The 22,560-nt window shown below is 41.8% G+C and overlaps 1 protein-coding gene and 1 pseudogene across 1 annotated transcript; one reads left to right on the top strand and one right to left on the bottom strand.

Moving 5' to 3' along the window:
- Positions 1 to 197: 197 nt before the first annotated feature.
- Positions 198 to 770, top strand: LOC107768288 (uncharacterized). Its single transcript, XM_016587400.2, has one exon. The coding sequence runs from the start codon at positions 198 to 200 to the stop codon at positions 768 to 770; it is 573 nt and encodes a 190-aa protein (XP_016442886.2).
- A 20,274-nt stretch (positions 771 to 21,044) lies between these two features.
- Positions 21,045 to 21,246, bottom strand: LOC142182437 (small nucleolar RNA U3; annotated as a pseudogene).
- Between the last annotated feature and the right edge of the window lie 1,314 nt (positions 21,247 to 22,560).

Below are 22,560 nucleotides of genomic sequence, written 5' to 3'. Positions count from 1 at the left end.
TATTATATGCTCACAATTTTTTTGTGTCACATACAGAAATAGTCTATGTCCTGGAGTAACTCGGAACGAAGGTGAAGCGGCCGCCAAAGATGAGGTCCGATCCGAGCACTAGAAAATCTGACGCCCTCTGCGAATTCCACTAGGAGCCCGGACACAAGACAGAAGACTGCATCACCCTCAGGCAAGAGGTTGTGAACATGTTGCAGCAAGGACACCTCAAAGAGATGCTGAGCAACAAGGGGAAAAACAACTTCTCTAGAGGACGTGAACGCCAAGTTTCGCCAAAGCCACCATCACCAGCTCGTACTATCAACATGATCATTGGCGGCAGCGATGACGCCTCCATCAATAGTGTTAAATTCACTACCACTCACAAGCTCAAAATATCTATCACCCATGAAGGGTATGACAGATTCGAAGAAATTATCATCTTCGACGAGTCAGATGTCGACAGTTTGACTTTCTCTCACAATGATGCTCTTGTCATTACTTTGCGCATATTAGATACTGATGTCAAACGTATCATGGTGGATGATAGGAGTGGAGGGTGCATTATCCATCCCCGAGTCCTCACCCGGATAAGAGTTGAGGACAAGATAATGCCATGCTGCATCACACTAATTGGTTTTAATAATGCAGTTGAATGGACATCGGGAGAAATTATACTCTCCATATTGGTCGGAGGTATAATACTGGAGACGGCATTTTACATCATGGACCAGGCCACCACATACAATGCCATAGTAGACGACCATAGATACATCCCATGAGAGCTATCCCCTCCATCTTATATCAAGTAATCAAATTCCCAATACCTTGGGGGATATTCAGCATACGGGGAGAACAACGCACATCCCGAGAATGCTACCACATTGCCTTAGACAACACGACAATCCAACAGAAGAAAGACAAGGAAAAATAGGCATAGCAATCAAAAGGGCTGAGGTCGACACAAAAAGAGACCAGGACCGTCATCATGGATCCCGAAACGGTTGAAGCCGCAGACTCGATTATAGAGGACCTCAACCCTGTTCAATTAGATCCCAGCGACTACAGCAAAAAGGCCTACATCAGCCAGGTAAATTTAGTCAATTCTTAATAACTAATACATCTTTGTTTGCATTCAGTGTGCAGATATGTCGGGCATCCCAAGGAGATCTCCACACACAAATTAAACGTACATCCATTCTACCCCCGGTAAGGCAGGTCAGACGAAAATGCAATCCCGCCATCAACGATGTCGTCCAAGAGGAGGTGGATAAATTATTAGAAAATGGCTCCATCATGAGTCGAAATACCCCAAGTGGATCGCCAGCGTAGTGAAGGTCAAAAAGAAAAATGGGATATGGAGGATGTATATAAACTTTACAGACTTAAACAAAACATGCCCGAAGGATTCGTTCCCATTACCATATATCGATCAACTCTTCAATGCGATATTTAGGCACGAGCTGTTAAGTTTTTTGGATGCGTACTCGGGCTATAACCAGATACTTCTGGAAGAAGAGGACCAGGAGAAAACTACGTTCATCACCCACCGAGGAACATATTGTTATAGGGTCATGCTATTTGGGCTAAAAAATGCAGGAGCTACCTATCAAAGATTGGTCACGAAAATGCTCAAAGATCAGCTCGGCAAAACCATGGAGGTATACATCGACGACATGCTAGTCAAATCTGTAAAGGCAGAAGACCATATCAACCATTTGAAGGAAGCTTTTGACATACTGAGACGGTATGGAATGAAACTAAACCTAGAGAAATGCGTGTTTGGCATAGCCTCGGGAAAATTCTTGGGCTTCTTAGTGTCACAACCAGGGATCGAAGTCAACCCAAACCAAATCAAAGCTATAGAAGAAATATCGGAGCTCCTGACTACCAAGAAGCAAGTCCAGAGGTTGACTGGTCGAATCACCGCTCTATCGAGATTATATCGCGGTCATCTGATAGATGTCATAGATTTTTCAGGCATACTCAAAAAGGATAATGGCCTCGAGTAGATGCACGACTGCGTACAAGCTCTACGAGAGCTGAAGGCGTATCTGTCATCACCACATCTGCGCTCAAAGCCCGAACCCGGAGAACATCTCCTCGTCTACCTAGCTGTCTCCGAAGCGGCAGTAAGTGCAGTCATGATCCGAGAAAGTAAGGGTATGCAATATCTTATTTATTATATTAGCAAAACACTCGTTGACTCAGAGACGAGGTACCCACACCTCGAGAACTGGCCCTGGAACTCGTCATAGCTTCACAAAAGCTTAGACCATATTTCCAGTACCACCTTATCTCAGTCGTTACCACCTTTCCTCTAAGAGGCATTTTGCATAAACCTAAATTATCGGGGAGGCTATCCAAGTGGGCCATCGAGCTAAGTGAGTATCATATATCAGCCGCGAACAGCGATAAAATCGCAAGTGCTTGCCGACTTCGTTGCAGACTTCAGCTCAAAGATAACGCCTAAGGTCGAGAACGAAGCTGTCCAAGCTTCTCTCCAAACACAAGACCTATGGGTCCTGTACAATGATGGCGTATCCAACGCTTCCGGATTCAGATTGGGACTCGTACTCGAGGTCCCTACCGACTAAGTAATTTGCCAATCCATAATATGCCCAAATATGACTAACAACGAGGCCGAGTGTGAGGCTGTAATTACAGGATTGAGACTAGCACTCAAGTATGGGGCGACGCGATTAAAACTCCATTGTGATTCCTAGCTCATAGTCAACCAAGCACAGGGACTTTCCAAATCAAATAACAAAGGTTGCAAAAATATCAGACTGAGATTGGTAAGTTGTTGCCCAAGTTTGACGAATGCCAGCTCGACTAGATCCTGCGTGCATAGAATGTTGAAGCGGACAGCTTTGCCAAATTGGACGCAGCCACCAAAAGCCTCACGACCAGGGATAAAAGTGTAGTCTACTTCCTTAACTCGTCGCTAGACCAAATTGAGGTAAGATCTGTAAATTTAACCTGGGGATTGGCGCAATCGTATTATCACCTACTTGTAGAATGGCACACTCCTAAACGATAAGAAGGAAGCCAAAAACCTAAAAATGCAGGCAGCCAAATACAACCTCCTCCACAGCGATCCATACAAGAGAACATATGGCGGCCCTCTAGCAAAATGTTTAGGCCTAAACCAAACCCAACGCGTCCTTCAAAGAAGTCCATGAAGGCCATCACTCGTTAGGTGTCTTATAAGGGCAGGATACTACTGGCCCACTATGAAAAAAGATGCCCGGAGTTATGAAGAAATGCGAGCAATGCCAAAAATATGCCCCAATAATTCACTAAGCAGGCGAACATTTCCACCAGGGCGAGGTAACGTATGGTTTCTTTTACTATTAACTGACTATTTCTCTAAATGGGTGGAAGTAGGAGCGTTCGCCCAAATACGCGAACAAGAGGTAATCAGCTTCATATGAACAAACATCATCTGCCGATTCGGCCTACCCAAAGAGATCAGCTGTGATAACAGACCCCGGTTCACGGGAAAGAAAACCGTCGATTTCTTTGAGAAATGGCATATTAGGAGAATACTTTCAACCCCGTATAACCCAGCGGGTAACGGATAGGCAGAATCCTCCAACAAGTCTATATGAAACATCAAGAAAAAGTTCGAAGACGCTAAGGGACTGTGGCCGGAAGTACTCCCAAAAGTACTATGGGCGTATAGAATTACCCCAAAGGCAAGCATAGTGGAGACGCCCTACTTTCCGTTTTACGGGACAAAGCAGTCATACTAGCCGAAGTCGGAGAACCCAGCCTAAGGTACTCTCACGAAAGCGGTAATAGTAATGACGAGAGTAGAAGGCAAGAACTCGATGAGATCGACAAATAAAGAGATATGGAATACATAATAATGGTCTCCCAAGAGAAGCAAGTGGAACGTTACTACAATAAGAAAGCAAAGGTCATGTCCACTCAAAGTAGGGGACTACGTGCTCAAAGCCAAAACTGAAGCAAGCAGAGATCCAGCATATTAGGTACACAAAATACAGTAATATCAACAATAGATATGTCACGCCCCAACCTCGGGAGGTGCGATCGACGCTCAATCGAGTGAACCCAATTGAGCAAGCCTTTTTTAATACTTTCTACCCAACTCAATATGATTAAGAGAACCATGCTTTCGTTTATTTAGACAATAGGAAAGATCGTACATTCAACATTGTTAGTTCATTTTATATCACAAACCTTAAACCATGGTTAAGTTTCCAAGATTTCATACAGTTCCAGTTTAGAGAAAACAAGAGTTTGGAATTACAACATAGTCTAGGGACCCATCCAATGCTCGTACATAACCCATACAATCGTCTACGGAGCCTCTTAGGATACAAAAGATAGTTATGATAACGCCGACAACAAGGCCCCGACCATACCTCAAAAGTGGTAATTTATAACAAAAGATGTGCAGCATAAGCCCTCGAAGAAAAGGGTCTCACCAAGATTTTCTGAGATGAGGATACTCCGCTACCTACGATCAGCACCGTCCGCTATAGAACCACCTACATTCATTTCAAAAATGTAGCGCCCCCGGCAAAGGGATGTTAGTACCATAGAATAGTACTAGTATGTATAACTAAACACCATCTTATTAGAAAGAACTATCATACAAGAACAAGGAAATCACAAGAGACAATCAAAAGCTTTAACCGAACACCACATCATCAAATAAAAGAATCATATAACTTTTACATTATTTCCATAGCTTTAGTTTGGGGCATTTCATAATGTTCATCATTATTCAAAATACCACCGCTTTCTTGAGCGGAGTCTGATCACAACCCGGTCGGCTAGGTTGCCTCATTTGAGACTTACAAGATGAACCAAGAATTAGAGACATGATTAAGATTCTAGCTCATTTGAGCATATTATCAAGAATTAAGTGTGCATTGTGTGTTTAGGACCCTTTTGTGAGAGATTTTTATCATCTTACACCCCAATTTCTATCTTTTAACTCACAATCTCCCTATACCTCATTATCATTTATGCATGCAAGATAATCAATCCCTATACCCATGACCTTGTTAATCACTTATTTTAATAGAAATTTCAAAATCATAGATTAGGGCACAAGTTCTTACCTCTTAGGATGAAGGCCTAGCAAATTTTACTTGAAAGTCTTCAAAGAATTGGGCAAGGATTGTAGTTACTTGGTGAGAGTTAGTTTCCCCCTCTAAAACTCCCTCTCTCACTCTATTTGTAGTAGAATAGCATAAAAGAGGTCTAATGGGGAGTTTTTAATGGGATGGGGTCGGGTTTTAAAAGTTAGAAAATAGGAGCCCCGACACAATCTGCGATCGCATAATTGACTTGTGGCCTACAAAAGGAATCGCAAAAATGGCCCCCAAAACCTGAACAAACTGCCCGGGTATGCGACAAGAATGTGGTCCGCATACCTGTTCTGCGGTCGCATAATGCACCGCAAAACTGCACCTCGCAAAATTTTCAAGGAGATTATGTGATGACTATGCGGCCCGCATATTGATTATGCAATCGCATAATTGGCCACATGGTTAACTTCAAAACTAACCAGCATACTGACTGACTCTGCGGCGATTATGCGGTCCGCATAGCTATTATGCGACCGCATAATGGACCGTAAAAATGTGCTTTTCTAGAAAAACATTATTCCTTAACTTGGCACTACGAGATTTCGGGTTTTTGAGTAAAAATTTCACGGGGCCTTATATCCTCCCCCCACTTAAGATCATTCGTCCTCGAATGAGGATCAAGGTTCACTCATTAAGAATCCTTATGTAACTTCAACTTCTTCACATCATGAAACATATCAACAACCCCAAATTTGGCTAACTCCCTAAATTTCCAAAAATTTTGCCAGAATTTTCTTTGTAACTAGGCCTATCCACTTGTCAGAGTGACCCAGAATACATAACCTAACAGCATATGCACAATCCATAGACATGACATAACTTGTAACGACACCAACTATGGCGGCATAGGCAATATATAACCAAAATAGAACAGTATTACATAGACCAAATCAAAGGATACAGAGTTTATAGGGACTAAATTCATAAAAGCTATTATATGGCTATTCAAACAAATGTGGGTACTTCTTTTTCATTTCTTCCTCGGCTTCCCAAGTGGCTTCTTCAACCTGCTGGTTTTGCCATAACACTTTCACAGAGGCAATTACTTTGTTTCTCAACTTCCGGACTTGCCTGTCAAGAATAGCAACTGGAACTTCTTCATATGACAGTTCTTCATTAACCTCAATAGTTTCAACCAGCACAATAGTGGACGGACCCCCTACTACCTTCTTCAATATAAACACATGGAAGACTAGGTGTACCAATGACATCTCGGGTGGCAGTTCGAGCTTGTATGCTACTTGACCGATCCTCTAAATGATTTTGTACGGTCCGACATACCTTGGACTTAATATTCCTTTCTTTCCAAACTACATGGTACCCTTCATGGGGGAAACCTACAAAAATACCCCAATCATCTTGTTTGAACTCCAAATCTCTGCGACAAACATCTGAATAAGACTTTTGGTTTCAACCTCTCCTTAATAATCTTGACTTTCTCCATAGCCTGATGCACGAGGTCCGGCCTTATCAACTCATCTTCTCCAACCTCGAACCACCTAATGGGAGACCTATATCTCCTATCATACAACGCCTCAAATGGTGCCATCTGGATACTAGCATGGAAGCTGTGGTTATAAGCAAATTCTATGAGTGGCAAATGGTCATCCCAGCTACCTTTGAAATCAAGAACACAAGTACGCAACATGTCCTCCAACATCTGAATAGTCTGCTCCGCTTGCCCATCGGTCTGAGGATGAAAAGTCGTACTAAGATTTACCTGCGTACCTAAAACTTGCTGAAATTTCTTCCAAAAGTTGGCCGTGAACTGAGCACCTCGATCAGAAATTATTGAAATTGGAGTGGAACCTGACTATTTCTTTGATATACAACTGAGCATACTGTTCCGCTGTATCAATAGACTTGACTGGCAAGAAGTTCGCTGATTTCGTGAGTCGATCCACGATTACCCCAATTGAGTTGAACTTGCGCGGAGTGCACGGTATCCCTTCCAAAAAATCCATGTTGATCATTTCCCATTTCCATATTGGAATTTCTATGCTTTAAGCCAATCCACCAGGCATTTGGTGCCCGGCCTTCACTTGCTGACAGTTCGGACACTTTGCCACAAAGCCTGCCACATCCTTTTTCATGTTTCTCCACCAATAAACTTCCTTGAGATCATGATATATTTTCGTAGAACTTGGGTGCACGGAATACCTGGAAGTGTGAGCTTCTGCCATGATCCTTTCCCAAAGACCGTCAATATCTGGAACACATAGGCGGCCTTGGTATCGTAGGGTACCATCATCCATGCCAAAGGAAAAAGCTGTGGTCTTGCGTTTATGAATCCTCTCTTTCAGTTGTGTTAACAATGGATCATTGTATTGCTTTTCTTTGACCTCCGCTACAAGTAACGATTCAGCTCTATTCTGCACAATCACTCCTCCTTCATTAGAGTCCGCAAGGTGAACTCCCAAACTAGCTAACTGGTGAACCTCCCGGGCCAACGACCTTTGATATGCCTCCAAATGAGCCAAACTTCCCATAGATTTTCGGCTAAGAGCATCTGCCACGACATTAGCCTTTCCTGGGTAATAGAGAATGTCGATATCATAGTCCTTGAGTAACTCTAGCCATCTTCTCTATCTCAGATTCAACTCCTTTTGCTTGAAAATATATTGAAGGCTCTTGTGGTCCATAAATACATCCACATGAACCCCATACAAATAATGTCGCCAAATATTTAGTGCAAACACCACTGCCGTAAGCTCTAAGTCATGGGTTGGATAGTTCTTTTCATGATCTTGAGTTGTTTGGAAGCGTAGGCTATAACCTTGTCGGGTTGCATCAGCACACACCCAAGCCCGATCCTTGAAGCATCGCAATACACTACAAATCCCTCTGTACCCTCTAGCAGGGTTAATACCGATGTTGTAGTCAATCTTGATTTCAATTCCTGGAAGCTCCTTTCACAAGCATCGGACCACTGGAACTTAACTGCTTTCTGCGTCACTTTAGTCAATGGAGAGGCAAGAGTAGAAAATCCCTCCACAAATCTTCTGTAGTACCCGGCCAAACCCAAGAAACTGCGAATCTTTGCTGGAGTGGTAGGTCTAGGCCAATTCTCACCAATGTAATCTTTTGAGGATCAACCATAATTCCTTCCCTGGAGACGACATGACCCAAGAACGTGATAGACTCAAGCCAAAATTCACATTTCGAAAATTTTGCATATAGTTGGTGTTGTTGAAGAGTCTGCAGAACTGCCCTGAGGTGGCCAACATGGTCCTCCCGACTTCGGGAATACACAAGAATATTGTCAATGAACATTATCACAAAGGAGTCTAGAAAAGGCTTGAAGACTCAATTCATAAGATCCATGAAAGCTGCCGGGGCATTTGTTAGCTCGAAAGATATCACCAAAAATTCAAAGTGCCCATACCGGGTCCTGAAAGCTATTTTTGGAATATCCTGCTCCCTTATCTTCAATTGATGATACCCAGACCGCAAGTCAATTTTTGAGAAACACGTATCACCTTGCAATTGATCAAACAAGTCATCTATCCTTGGTAGAGGGTATTTATTTTTTATTGTGACTTTGTTGAGTTGCCGGTAGTCAATACACATCTGTAGCGACCCATCTTCCTTCCTTACGAACAAAACCGATGCGCCCCATGGTGACACACTTGGTCGTATGAAGCCCTTCTCTAGCAAATCTTTCAATTGTTCCTTTAGCTCTTTCAATACTGTCGGTGCCATTCTATAAGGTGGAATTGATATAGGTTGCATGCCTGGAATCACGTCGATCCCAAAATCAATCTCCCTGTCTGGTAGGATCCCAGGGAGCTCATCTGGAAATACATTCGGAAATTTATTCACAACTGGTATGGACTCAAGGCTAGGTGCCTCAGCATCGGTGTCCGTAACCCGAACTAAATGATAGATACACCCCTTCTTGATCATCTTTGCGGCCTTAAGGTAAGAAATAAACTGACCTTTAGGCACTACATTATCTCCCTGCCATTCAACGATGGGCCCATTAGGAAACTCAAGCCTCATAGTGCTAGTCTGACAATCAAGTTTGGCAAAACATGAATAGAGCCAATCCATTCCCATCATTACATCAAAATCGACCATCCCCAATTCAATAAGATCGGCCATGGTTTCCCTACCATGTACCGTAACAACACAACCTCTATAAACTCGAGCAGACGTAATAGACTCACCAACCGGAGTAGATACCGAGAATGGTTCATGAAGCTGTTTTGGTTCTATCCCAAATTCCATAGCAAAAAAAAGAGTAACATAGGACAAGGTGGAATCACGATTAATAAGTGCATACACATCATGATATTGGACAGTCAGAATACTTGTAACAACATCTGGAGAAGTCTCTGCGGTCTGGCGACCACTCATAGCATAGAACCGGCTGGGTCCTCCCGACCTCTATGCACCACCCCTAGCTGCACCACGCCCCAGGGGTGCTGGGGTATCTCGAGCTGGAGAGGGGGCTGAAGATGTAGCAGCTATTGGGCTGGTTGGCTGTGTTTTGCCCTTACCCGCTCCTTGGCGGGATACACGACAATGGCTCTGAATATGGCCCCTCATCCCACATCCATAGCATACGGTTAACTCCAAGTAGCAAATCCCTGAGTGCATCTTTCCGCACCTGGGGCACGGGGACCTCTGCTTCTGCTAGGACCTCTCTCCTGACCGACCCCGCTGATAGGATCCCTTGTTGCCCTGACCGGGCCTGAAACGACTCCACTGCTGCTGTTGGCTGGGCCCTGATGGCGGTGCAATGGCTGAAGACTGTGCAATAGACTGGGACGGCCCTAATGATCCTCCCCTGAAAGCTGATCTTCCCCCACTTAGTGACTCTTCCATGTTACCCGTTGACCGGGCCTTGCTGTTACCCTCTCTCTCCATTCTGCTCTTTAGTTTACGGTTCTCTGTGGCCTGAGCAAATGCCACCATCTTCCCATAATTCATGTCAGAATTCAAGGCAGTTGTAGAAGCCTCATTGATAGTCAAAGGATTAAGGCCCTGAACAAACCGGCGCACCCTGGCCTCCATCGTGGGTAACATGTGAATAGCATACTTGGACAGACGGGCAAACTCCATGTGGTACTCCCACACACTTCTGCTACCTTGCTTCATAGTCTCAAACTCTGTTGCACGGGATACCCTTGTCTCAGTAGGCAGGAAGTGATCTATAAAAGCATCAGCAAACTCGTTCCACCTCGCTGAAGGGCTCCCCTCCTCACGGGAATCTTCCTACAACTCAAACCACGAATAAGCCACCACTTTCAAACGATAGGCAGCCAACTCTACTCCCTCTATTTCAGTTGCACGCATAACCCTGCGGGTCTTGTGCATCTCATCAATAAAATCCTGGGGGTCCTCTTCTGGATTTGCACCCGTAAACACTAGAGGATCTAGCTGAAGAAATCTGTTCACCCTGGAACTGGTGGAATCCCCTTGCTGGCCAGACGAACTAGATGCAACATTTGACCTCTAGGCATGAGAGGCCACTAGCTGAGTCAACATCTGAATAGCTCCCCTAAGATCCCTATCAGAATTACCAGAACTAGAAGCTGGGGCTGGAGGCGGAATAAGAGTATCAATGGGAGGGATAGTGGTACCCTCCGTAGGTGTAGGAACTGGGGTAGTCTGCTCTGGAATAGAAGAATCAGGCAGGGTGATAGCAGGGCGACTACCCTCACCCGTAGTATCAAGTAGGGAATCATCAGCCACTCCTGAGGTGGCATTGGCTTCTTGGCCAATTCTGGATTTCTTCTTTGGTGCCATGTACTGAAAGTTGAAAGAATGCACTATTTAGAGGGGAAATATCTTCATAACAAGTTTTGCCGCACGATCCAGAATATCAAAGAAGGGTATTATTCCTAAATTCCCAAGTAGCCTCCAACTTATAGATGTGGTCGACTACACACTGATAAGAAGGACTCTACTAGGCACGGCTCTCAGACATCCTAGGACACTTTAAAACCTGAGGCTCTGATACCAAGCTTGTCACACCCCAACCTCAGGAGGCGCGACCGGCACTCAATCGAGTGAACCCAACTGAGCAAGCCTTTGTAAACACTTTCTATCCAACTCAATATGATTAAGGAAACCATGCTTTCGTTTATTTAGACAATAGAAAAGATCGTACATTCAACATTGTTAGTTCATTTTATATCACAAACCTTAAACCATGGTTAAGTTTCCAAGATTTCATACAGTTCCAGTTTAGAGAAAGCAAGAGTTTGGAATTACAACATAATCTAGGGACCCATCCAATGCCCGTACATAACCCACTCAAACGTCTACAGAACCTCTAAGGATACAAAAGATAGTTATGATAACGCCGGCAACAAGGCCCCGTCCATACCTCAAAAGTGGTAATTAATAGCAAAAGATGTGTAGCATAACCCCTGGAAGAAAAGGGGCTCACCAAGATTTTCTGAGAGGAGGATACTCCGCTACTTGCGATCGGCACTATCTGCTATAGAACCACCTATATTCATTTAAAAAATGTAGCGCCCCGGCAAAAGGGACGTTAGTACCATGGAATACTACTAGTATGTATAACTAAACACCATCTTATTAGAAAGAACTATCATACAAGAACAAGGAAATCACAAGAGACAATCAAAAGCTTTAACCGAACACCACATCATTAAATAAAAGAATCATATAACTTTCACATAATTTCCATAGCTTTAGTTTAGGGCATTTCATATTGTTCATCATCATTCACAATACCACCGCTTTCTTGAGCGAAGTCTGATCACAACCCGATTGGCTAGGTTGCCTCATTTGAGACATGTACCTCAATCACAATCTCATTCTCCCTTTCTGGAATTCAATATCAGCACAATACCATCACGTGTGCGGCATGGCGTCCGATCACGGCCCAATCGGCTAGGCCGCCTTACCAAGGCATTGTTCTTTTCTCATTAATCATCTCATTTCAATCTTTATTTCACACATATCAATTCATAGGCACTTAGGGCCACAATTATCACATCATTTCCACTTTCAAAGTTAACCTTGCAATTTAGGATCATAGGCACATACAAAAATAATTCAAGTTGTAAGCATAGGTAAGATTTCACATAGTTGGCATGACAATCTCAATTTTAATTTTGACGTGAAGTCTAGGCATTTCAACACATGGTTCATATTCTTCGAACGTCTTTAAATATCCAGAATAGTACATTGCACACATTAAGGCACACCCTTTATGTGTGTGTATATATATATATAATTTCAAAACCAATTCATGTGAAATAACAATCAATACATCAATCAAATTTTAGTCTTACCACATTTGCATAGACACCAACGGAGCTCAATTTCTAAGAAGATGAGATTTTAGCCATACATACCTCGATAGAGCTTTCCTTAAATTCTTACAAAATTTTGAAACTCTTAGCAACTTTGATCTATTTTATGAAAATTACAAGATGAACCAAGAATTAGAGACATGATTAAGATTCTAGCTCATTTGAGTATATTATCAAGCATTAAGTGTGCATTGTGTGTTTAGGACCCTTTTGTGAGAGATTTTTATCATCTTACACCCCAATTGCTATCTTTTAACTCACAATCTCCTCATACCCTATTATCATTTATACATGCAAGATAATCAATCCCTATACCCATGAACCCCCTTGTTAATCACTTATTTTAATAGAAATTTTGAAATCATAGATTAGGGAACAAGTTCTTACCTCTTAGGATGAAGGCCTAGCAAATTTTACTTGAAAGTCTTCAAAGATTTGGGCAAGGATTGTAGTGACTTGGTGAGAGGTAGTTTCTCCCTCTATAACTCCCTCTCTCACTCTATTTGCAGTAGAATAGCATAAAAGAGGTCTAATAGGGTGTTTTTAATGGGATGGGGTCATGTTTTAAAAGTTAGAAAATAGGAGCCCCAACACAATCTGCGATCACATATGCGAGCGCATAATTGACATGCGGCCCGCAAAAGGGACCGCAAAAATGGCCGCCAAAAACCTGAACAAACTGCTCGGGTATGCGACAGGAATGTGGTCCGCATACCTGTTCTGTGGTCTCATAATGCACCATTTAACTGCCCCTCGCAAAATTTCCAAGGAGATTATGCGATGACTATGCGGCCCGCATATTGATTATGCGATCGCATAATTGGCCGCATAGTTGACTTCAAAACTAACCAGCACACTGACTGACTCTACGGCGACTATGCGGTCCGCATAGCTATTATACGACCGCATAATAGACTGCAGAAATGCGCTTTTCTGGAAAAACAATATTCCTTAACTTGGCATTACGAGATTTTGGGTTTTGAGTAAACATTTCGTGGGGCCTTACAAAACAAGGGTTCATTCCAACTAGAGACGATGAAAGGAAAACAATTACCAAATAATTGGAACATCAGCCACCTCAAATACTTCAACTTCTAAAAAGAAGAAGTGCCCCCAAGTCGTACTCTTTTTCCCTCACTTGAGTTTTATCCCATTAGGGTTTTACAAAGGAGGTTTTTAACGAGAAGACGAAAGGGACACTTCGAGTCGAAGTATGCGAAGGAAGAACCTTTTTCTCTTTCATCGCCCGAATCCTCAATACTCCCCAAGTCGAACAATGAAGGGACTAGATAGACTAGGACTAGGACTGGAACGCCAGCCAAAGCCCAAAGTTTGTAACTTTCTCCAATCATGTAATCAGAATAATAATGTAAAAACAATAGAAACTTACGTTTATCAAAACCACCTTAACTAAAGGTTAAGTTCGACCCAGCTCGAACAACACCTATCGACCCTCGACTGCACCTCAACTAATGGTTAGGTTCGACATATATTGAACAACACCTATCGACCTCGACCACACCTCAAGAAAAGGTTAAGTTTGACCCAACTCGAACAAACACCTCGGCCCTCGGCCGCACCTTAACAAAGGTTAAGTTTGACCCAGCTCGAACAAACACCTATCGGCCCTCGGCCGAACCGTAACAAAAGGTTAAGTTCGACCCAGCTTGAACAAACACCTATTGGCCCTCGGTTGCACCTTACCAAAAGGTTATGTTCGACTCAGCTTAAACAACACCTATCGGCCCTCGGCCACACCTTAATAAAAGGCCAAGTTTGACCCAGCTCGAACAACGCCTATATTTAACAAAAAGTTAAAATTCGACCAAGTTCAAACTACCCCTACCGGCCCTTGGCCATAATTTAAAGATATCAAAATTCGACCAAGTTCAGATGACACCTATCGACCCTCGGCCACATTTCGTTAGAAGGTTAAACTTAACTTAACAAAAAGCTAAGTCCGACCAACTTCAAACCTAAGTGACTGACCCTCAGACATACTCAATCTATACAGACAAAGGGGTGATTCAGCCCATAGCTATTCATCCCAAATACTATGACCAATCAATGGACAACAACAAAAGTATGAAGGAGTAAAACACAAAAAGTACAGGAACAAATCACGGCAAATAAGAAAAGCACAAATGAAAGCAAAAACCAACTTAAATATTTATAGACAAAGGTTTCTTACAAAGGCTCTTGGAGACGCCAACAAAAATACACAAGTTTATAAAAACAAACTACTATTGTCCATCACCATCACGACCCATAGTGTCTTCACCAGTCCAATCTTCAATGCTATCACCACCCCGATCTCCAGTGCCCTCTCCATCTTCGCCTGGAGGGTAAATAGAATTGTACCAGGCCTCATCCTAAAGGTGACCTATAGCATTCTCCTCGTTCCTCATCTTCTTCACCTGGGTAAGACGTAGCTGGGTCGTATCCACAAGCAACCCGAGCCTCGCGAGCCTTGAACCGAGCATCCCCGAAGTTCGCGGTGGGAATGGGGCCCGCCATATGCAACTCACGAAGCTCATCCAGTCAAGCCTCGGCATGAATCCATTCTTCATACAGCTCATAGGGGACGTTGGGAAAGCCAGAAGCCGTAGATGAAGAAGCTCGTGCAAGAAGTTTGGCCTACTCGACCTCCAGATCAGCAACTCGATCATAAAGATCAGAGGTCTCTTTCTTGAACTCCCCAATCCTTTCATCGAGCCTTTCTTCTTTAGCACTCACTGTCGATAAGTCGTTTTCTCGCTCAGAATGAAGGCTTCGGTTCACCAATTCAAGGAACTCCACCCTCCTTCAAGTCTACGATCGAGTACACTCCGCCTTATCAAGCTCCTCCTGCTTCTCGATGACCTAACCGCTGAGAGCCTCCGCCTTGAACTAACACTCTTCAAGTTGGCCTCGCAACTGGACCACTTGGGCTTGGAGATTGCTGCATTGGGCCTCTACACCCCTAATAAGCTCAAGATCCTCCTCTTTTCTCCTTAACGTCCCTTCAAGGACGCTACATTTTTCCACAGCCTGCATCATCTCATCATCCCTCTTCTTTAAGTCCTCCCTCAGGACCCGCACATCGCTGCCTTTGCGAAGCCGACACCAGAGCTCCTGGTCCTTCCCAAGGCACGTTGTATACTTGTTTTTTAGCTTCACGTAAATTTTTACGTCTCTTCTCCCGTCGAGCACTCTCAATCTCCAGAATAACCGTCTACAAAACAAAGAAAATGAGTTAGAACTTACAAAGAAACTAAAGCATTAGGAAAGAATAGACGATAGTTGTAATTACCTGAAGAGCGAGACCATCAATATTATTTGACAGAGTGCCATTGTTTATCGTCTCGAGGGTCGTACCCTCAATCTCAGAACAAAGAGGACCGAGGGCAGGGATTACCTCTTCGGTATTTACAAGTAGATTATGATCCATTGGAATCGTAAGAGTTCTGGAGCCCTCTTCCAACCTCACCTCAAGTTGAGTAAGTCCCTAATCGATCATCCTCAACTTGTCCATATCCATATCGGAGTCAGATCCGACATCCTCTTCAGCAATGGCCTTCTCTCTGCCATCAGCAGAAGAGGGGCATCCACTGCAACACTAGAATACAAAGCCTCCTATTGCCTCGGAAGAGCGAGGCCGTTGTCAAGCATACCGCCTTCGACTGTCTCTTTCGCGGGACGCATCGATGCATGCATGTTCATCTCCTACAAATGCAGGACCACGGAGCCCACCCCAGTGCTCTCTCTAACATGCTCTCCTCTTACGAGGCATTAGACTACCATCCTTAGGAGAGACATCATCATCCTCCTCAATCAGTGAAAAGAGTTGAGGAGCGGAAGCAATGGACGGAACGGAGGCAAATTCTTAGACTGTGGTAGCCGAGGGAGGGGTTGGCATAGAAGCGACAGTAGCTGTTATAGGGGCAGAAGCCGAAGAGGCAGAAGCCTTCCTAAGAAAGGATGGCATCGGTGCCCGGCTCCTTCGAGAGGACCCCCTGCTTGGGAAAGAAATGAATATTGAAGTTAGAAAAAGAGTCAGCGTACAACAAAAAATAGAACGATCACGGTCAAATAGAAAAATTTACCTATCGAAGGAAAAGACAGTATGAACTTCTTGATGAAGCTCGGCTAGTCCTAGATCCCTACGACGTGAGGGAGGATTTGCTCGACCCAGTCAGAAATACACGTGACTAAAAAAGGGAGGATGATTGTTGGCTACAAAGAAAGGAAAAGTTCTTCAATTAAATTCGAGCAAGTAAAAGAGCGCAAACAAAAAACGAGCACTTACGTGTGTAATTCCAAACCAGGGAAAGCCATCAATGTTATCCACCATGTTCTCGATCCTGACGTAAAAAAATTGAGCCTGAACTGGCGACTGGCCTTATCTTCCGTCTTCACCACCAAACATTTGCCTCTACAATGGCGAAGACTCAACATCTCTCCCTTATAGAAGCCAGGGGCGAAGAGATGAACCAAATGCTGAAGCGTCAGCTCGACCTCGGCCAGCTTGGAAAATTTGGCCAGTATTCTAATAATTTTATAGACGTGCGACGCAAGCTGAGCAGGCAGACGACGTAGTGACAACAAAATCCCTCCACCAATGAAACGAGGGGGAACAAATAACCAATGAGGAAAGGATAAGCGTATAGAGTGCAGTATCTGGGGCGATGAACCTACACCATGTCCTCACTGGCTGGTATTAGTTCGATATGGTTTGGAAGGCCGAACTTGGCCTTGAGTTTTGCCAATTCTTTAGGCGTCATGGTCGATTAGAAAATCACAGACGCGGTGTTCGGTGATTTGGTAAGGTCGGACCTAATGTCAGGATTGGGAGATTATTTCCTCCACTAATGGGAATGTTTCATCATCAACAATGGCGGAAACACCCTCCCCATAAGAAGGAAACACAACTGCTAAATGAGCAATGCAGCTCCCTTCACTAACGTTTGATGGTAAGTTTGACATGATGCAAAGTAGTGAAGAAGAATAACAAACGGGAAAGAATGGGGATGGGTGAGGAAAGGAAGTTTAGAGAAGAAAATGGTAGGAAGAAGGATGATGCTCTAGAAAATTAGAAGAAACAAACTTCAAACTTAAGTCCAAAAACCTCTATTTATAGAGATCATGGAACTAAACCCCCAAAACGGCTCGTCATAATTGACACCGGAATCGAAACCGCAGATCCAATCAAGGGCCATGCACGAATCGAGGCAATGTATCGGGAAATGCATCATAATGACGCTTGATGTCATGACATCATTCTATTCCTTGGATAGGATAACTCCAACAAATCGCCCGAGATATTTGAAATATGCGGCCTATAGAGGGCCACGTGTCTTGTTCGACCGAACACGACTCTTGCAGCTTACTCGATAAGTTCGATCGAAAACGACATTATTCGCTTATTAAGCTCACCTGCGATGACGACCTCAATAAGCGGAGGGACTAACTGTACGGGCCAAAAATTATCTCTAATATGATCAAACCATGTTAACACTAAGGAGGCATTCCCAGACTGCCATGTGTCACCAATACGACTTCAATAAAGACCTGCCCAAGGTCGAAGTGCTTCTAGAAATGATGAAGATTGCGGTCGAAGAGTCGGCAAGGATCAAAGTCAAGAAATCGTCGTGGATCAAGGTCGAGGTCGAGCATCCTAGACAGAGTTATAACGGCTAGTTATAAGATAAGACACTAAAGACAATATTTTAGTGGATATTCTCTGCACCTATACTATTAGGGTTTCTCGACATATGTTCCCTATAAATAGAAAGAGACACAATGATAGGGGACATGAGATATTCACTTGTAAGAAAACACATTGACTTTATAGAGAGAATCTGACCATATTGCAAGCATACATAAACAACCCTTTTTACTAAGATTCTTGTCTAGCTTTTTCACTTGATCCAAGAACAACCTGAGTGTTCTAAGGCTCATCAATCATTCTTCATTTTCATGAAAAATATCCACGAATCCCATCCTTCTTCGGGTGACTCACACGTTTTTATTTACATAAGTGACATTCATTGCTATTTACTACTTAATGTTATCTTCCATCTTTTTGGATCATTGAATACCGTAATTAGTGCTCATATTCATTACCATTTGGTCAAATATACATATTATCTGTCATAAAACCGATAACCTTATCTTTTGAATATTATTATTAGCTAAAATTGACCCTTATTTATTTAAATCTAATTGGTTGAACCAAGATCTATATCTTGGGTCAAACAGTTTGGCACCATCTGTGGGAACTTTTTAGCTAATTTTTTAGTTTCCTTTAGATCTACAACTCACGTGAGTTACTAACCTAACAAACCGCAAGATTTTTCTCTTTCTCTACACGTACGGAAACTTACATGGCTGGTAACCAAGGAGATAGGACTAAAGTGACAGGTGACTTCTTTGCCAACCTCATGAATGTTATCAACGAGAGCTGCGAAACGCTAGGCGACGACGTGACACCCACTACCTCTCCCAGGCGCGAGAGGTCGCCTCTCCCCTTATCTATCATAAAGCTTAGAAGTTTCTGCCCACTTTTGTCAAATAAAGGGGCTTGGAAGTAATAACGTAACGGCTTACAGCTAGGGGTGTCAATGGATATTCGAAAACCGACTAAATCGATCGAACCGAATCGCACTGAACCGATTTTTAGGTTTCTTTTTAAGAAACCGTAGGTTTTTATATAAATCTATAACCGCACTGATAATTAGGGTAGGTTTTTTATTTTATAAAAATAAACCGAAAAAATACCGAACCGTACCGAATAAATTTTACATGCAGAAAATATATTTATTTAGTAAGTTTAAAATTAATAATGCATTAAATTTTCTTTGGGCCTTGGAATTATGAAAATTATTACAAACCAACAAGTAATTAAACTCAAAATACTAATTCCTAAAACACATTATGCTACTTCTACTTAAACTAAGTTATTTCAAGTATCTTTATTAGCAAGACACAAAATATTCTAGCAATTATGAGTAACAAACTACAATGTATTGAATATGTTTCCTTTCATATAATTTGGATTTATCTTTTTGAATATTTAATCTTCTATAGACTTTATTCTTGAGTCCCAGCTTGGTATATCTTTCAATTCGTGTGATTAATATTTTCTTTGCCTTTGTTTGATTTCTTTTACGCTGATGTAGAATAATTGATGGATAAATACTCTAGCCATCTCTTTTTTTTTTTAATTCATCACCCTTTAAACAGTAAAAATGTCTAGAGAGTTTTGCTAAATCCTATAAAAGAATATATATTATTGCATTTTACTTCTACTGGTGAATTTTACATGATATAAAAAAAATATCGAAAATTAACCGAACCGTACCGATACCGAAGAGAAACCGACATGATTGGGACGGTTTCGAAAAGTCTCATTTTGGTTATACACAATAGAATAACCAAAAAATTAGTATGGTACAAATTTTATAAAATAACCGGCCGAATTGAACCATTAACACCCCTACTTACAGCAACGTGATAGATATGGTTTTCTATTACTTTTGCATATTATCACTACTCGATTTACATAAGTTTGACGCTTTGACTGGATGCTAAATGCTTAGTTCAAAGAAACTGCGATGAAATACTACTTTATTCGAGAGTTCAAAGATAACAAGAATGCACAACGCAAATTTTATTTTTTGGATGAAGGTACAAGGCAAGTATAATTTATAGTCAGCCTTTCGGGTACAAAATACTGTTACGCGCCTAACTGTAACATCAAAACCAAGTCTTCCTCCGTATATTTGCTTTCTACAATTGCTTCTTGAAGACTGAAAAGTAGCCTAAAATTCGACCGGAACAGGAAGCAGATAGAGCAAAACTTCAACATCAACTTTAAAGGTTTTTGTAATATTAAAAAACAATTTAATCAAATCATGTCCAAACGTTAATTTTATTTTGTGTCTTATACAACTGAGACTAGTTGTATGAGGTATCTTTTTTGTCTCACAGTTTTGTAGATTCAGACTTTTTTGGACCCAAAAGTATAAGATTGGGGATAGAAAAAAAGAACAATAAAACTTCTCCATCTTATGCTTTACACTATAAATACTATATCACAGATGTTTGTTTTCTGTCAATAAACACTCTCTTTGCTTATTTCTTTGATTGGAACCAGTTCAGTATAGTAGGAAATAAACAATAAGGCCGCCGTTTCAGAGCTGGGATGAAACAATCAAACAATGTCTTCAAACACCATCAAAGTGATCAAAGGAGGGTTTGTCGGAAAAGGCACTGCCAATTTTGTTAAAGTGGTCTAGCTTTAAGTGTAGCATCCGTGAACAAAAGTCACAATCTTTACTGGGAAGGCAGGGCCTGCTAATTGATCAGGACAGAGCAATGGTTAAATGATCCTAGCTTTCAGACCTTCAGTTCTCACCCTCATATGCGCCCATCATTTGGTATACGTAGTGCAAGTGAATCTTAACATCTGGGAAGTTGGCCTTTGTTCAGCGGAATGCATGTGCTCGTATCTCTCTAATATGCTTTGGGTTAAACTTTGAGCTCGATGTCATCAACAAACAAAACGAGGAGATTGCCCCGTTTAGGTCTAATCTTGTTCCAAGGTAGCATTTAGGCGTCGAAGAAGGAAAGAAGAACCAAAAAGTTTTGGAGTCTGTCAGACAGCCATGAGACCATCCCAAGACTGGAACGATCCTCTAGTGCTTCAAGGCCACAAGTACCATGGAAGGCTGTTAATCACGCTCTGGTCCCATAGCCACGCCTCATCAACCAGACTAGGTTTTCTGTCTCCTTAGAACTCAAGGATACAGTGGTACGAGCCTATAGAACAGATCCTGTTCAAGTAAGGTCGTGCCCTTCAGCTGTAGTAAGCGGCTATTAAAGAGCCGATAGTTAAGTTAACGCGCCGATGTGGGACAGCTCCTACGCCAAGCATCAACCCCGACAAACTAGGGAGCAACAGTGAGATAAGTTAATGCTCCGATGTGGGACAGCTCTTATGCCCTGACAAACTACTGGGGTTTCCACTCACTGGCAACGTGACAAAATCGAATCATAAAATAATACAAGTAGAATTCTACTTTGTGATTTTGATTCGTGTGGAGAAAACAAAACTACTGACAATTAGCTTAAATTTGAATAAAAGACCATTACAATTAAAAAGAAATCTCGCCAGGATGACAATTCGCATTATCCCAACTTCCACACACCCAAGAGCATCTTAAATCAACAATCTTACCTGCTGATGATTTCTTTGAACTTTGCTAAGATTTCAACTCGTCACATAGCTAGAAAGCCTATTTTCCTTCTTCGACAGCCCACCGGAGTTCAGCTTTGTGGAGGATGGGGGGAGAAGATGTTTGGGAGGATTGACACCCGTCACTTTTACAAGACAATTAATTATCTTGAAATTTGAACCTTTCTACACTTGTCCGGGATGAGAAAAATAAACATAATTAAGGACTGAAGAAATTTTGAAGAAATTCTACACTTGTCAAATCAGTACCTGAAAATATTAAAATTCAGTATTAGAAAAGTCGAAGTAATATTCAATGTCCGGATATGTCCTAAGAATCTCAAAAAAAAACTCATTTCATTTTAATCAAAAAATAAAGTACTCTATGTTCCATTTTATATGGTATTTTTTTTTTAATTTGTTCTAAATAGATTGACCTTTTTATACTGCTCTGAAATCTTTAGTTCTAATATTTCTATCTTAATTTTGATGATACTTTCTTATAAGAATGAGATTACATGCTTATAGACCATAAGGTTCAAAAGAAATTTCTTATATATGGTACACATGTTTAATTAATGCGTCACAGGAATCTTTACATAAATAACTGTTATATTTTACTAGTTTAAATCGATTATATTTTAATTTAAGCGGTTGTATAAACGGCTATTTGGATTAATTTTTCTTTCTTAATTTTCTTTTTTAGTTTTTTTGTGTATCGGGTAATAACGAAAGTCATTTTAAAATAAAATATTTTTTACGATAAAATTATTTTCTGGTGTTTGGTTGCCTTGGAAAATATTTTTTATCGAAAAGAACAAAGTGATTACCACATCTATTGGCGGACGATATTTTTCTTACAATAATCTTAAATTTTGACTTCATATTACTTATTCTTACTAACACATAGCTAGTATTAAACTTATTGTAT

This window comes from Nicotiana tabacum, chromosome 6 (genome assembly GCF_000715075.1).
Source record: "Nicotiana tabacum cultivar K326 chromosome 6, ASM71507v2, whole genome shotgun sequence".
In the NCBI taxonomy this organism is placed as follows: domain Eukaryota; kingdom Viridiplantae; phylum Streptophyta; class Magnoliopsida; order Solanales; family Solanaceae; genus Nicotiana; species Nicotiana tabacum.
Note: the sequence above shows the minus strand (reverse complement) of the source record. Positions and strands in the feature narration are given on the sequence as shown.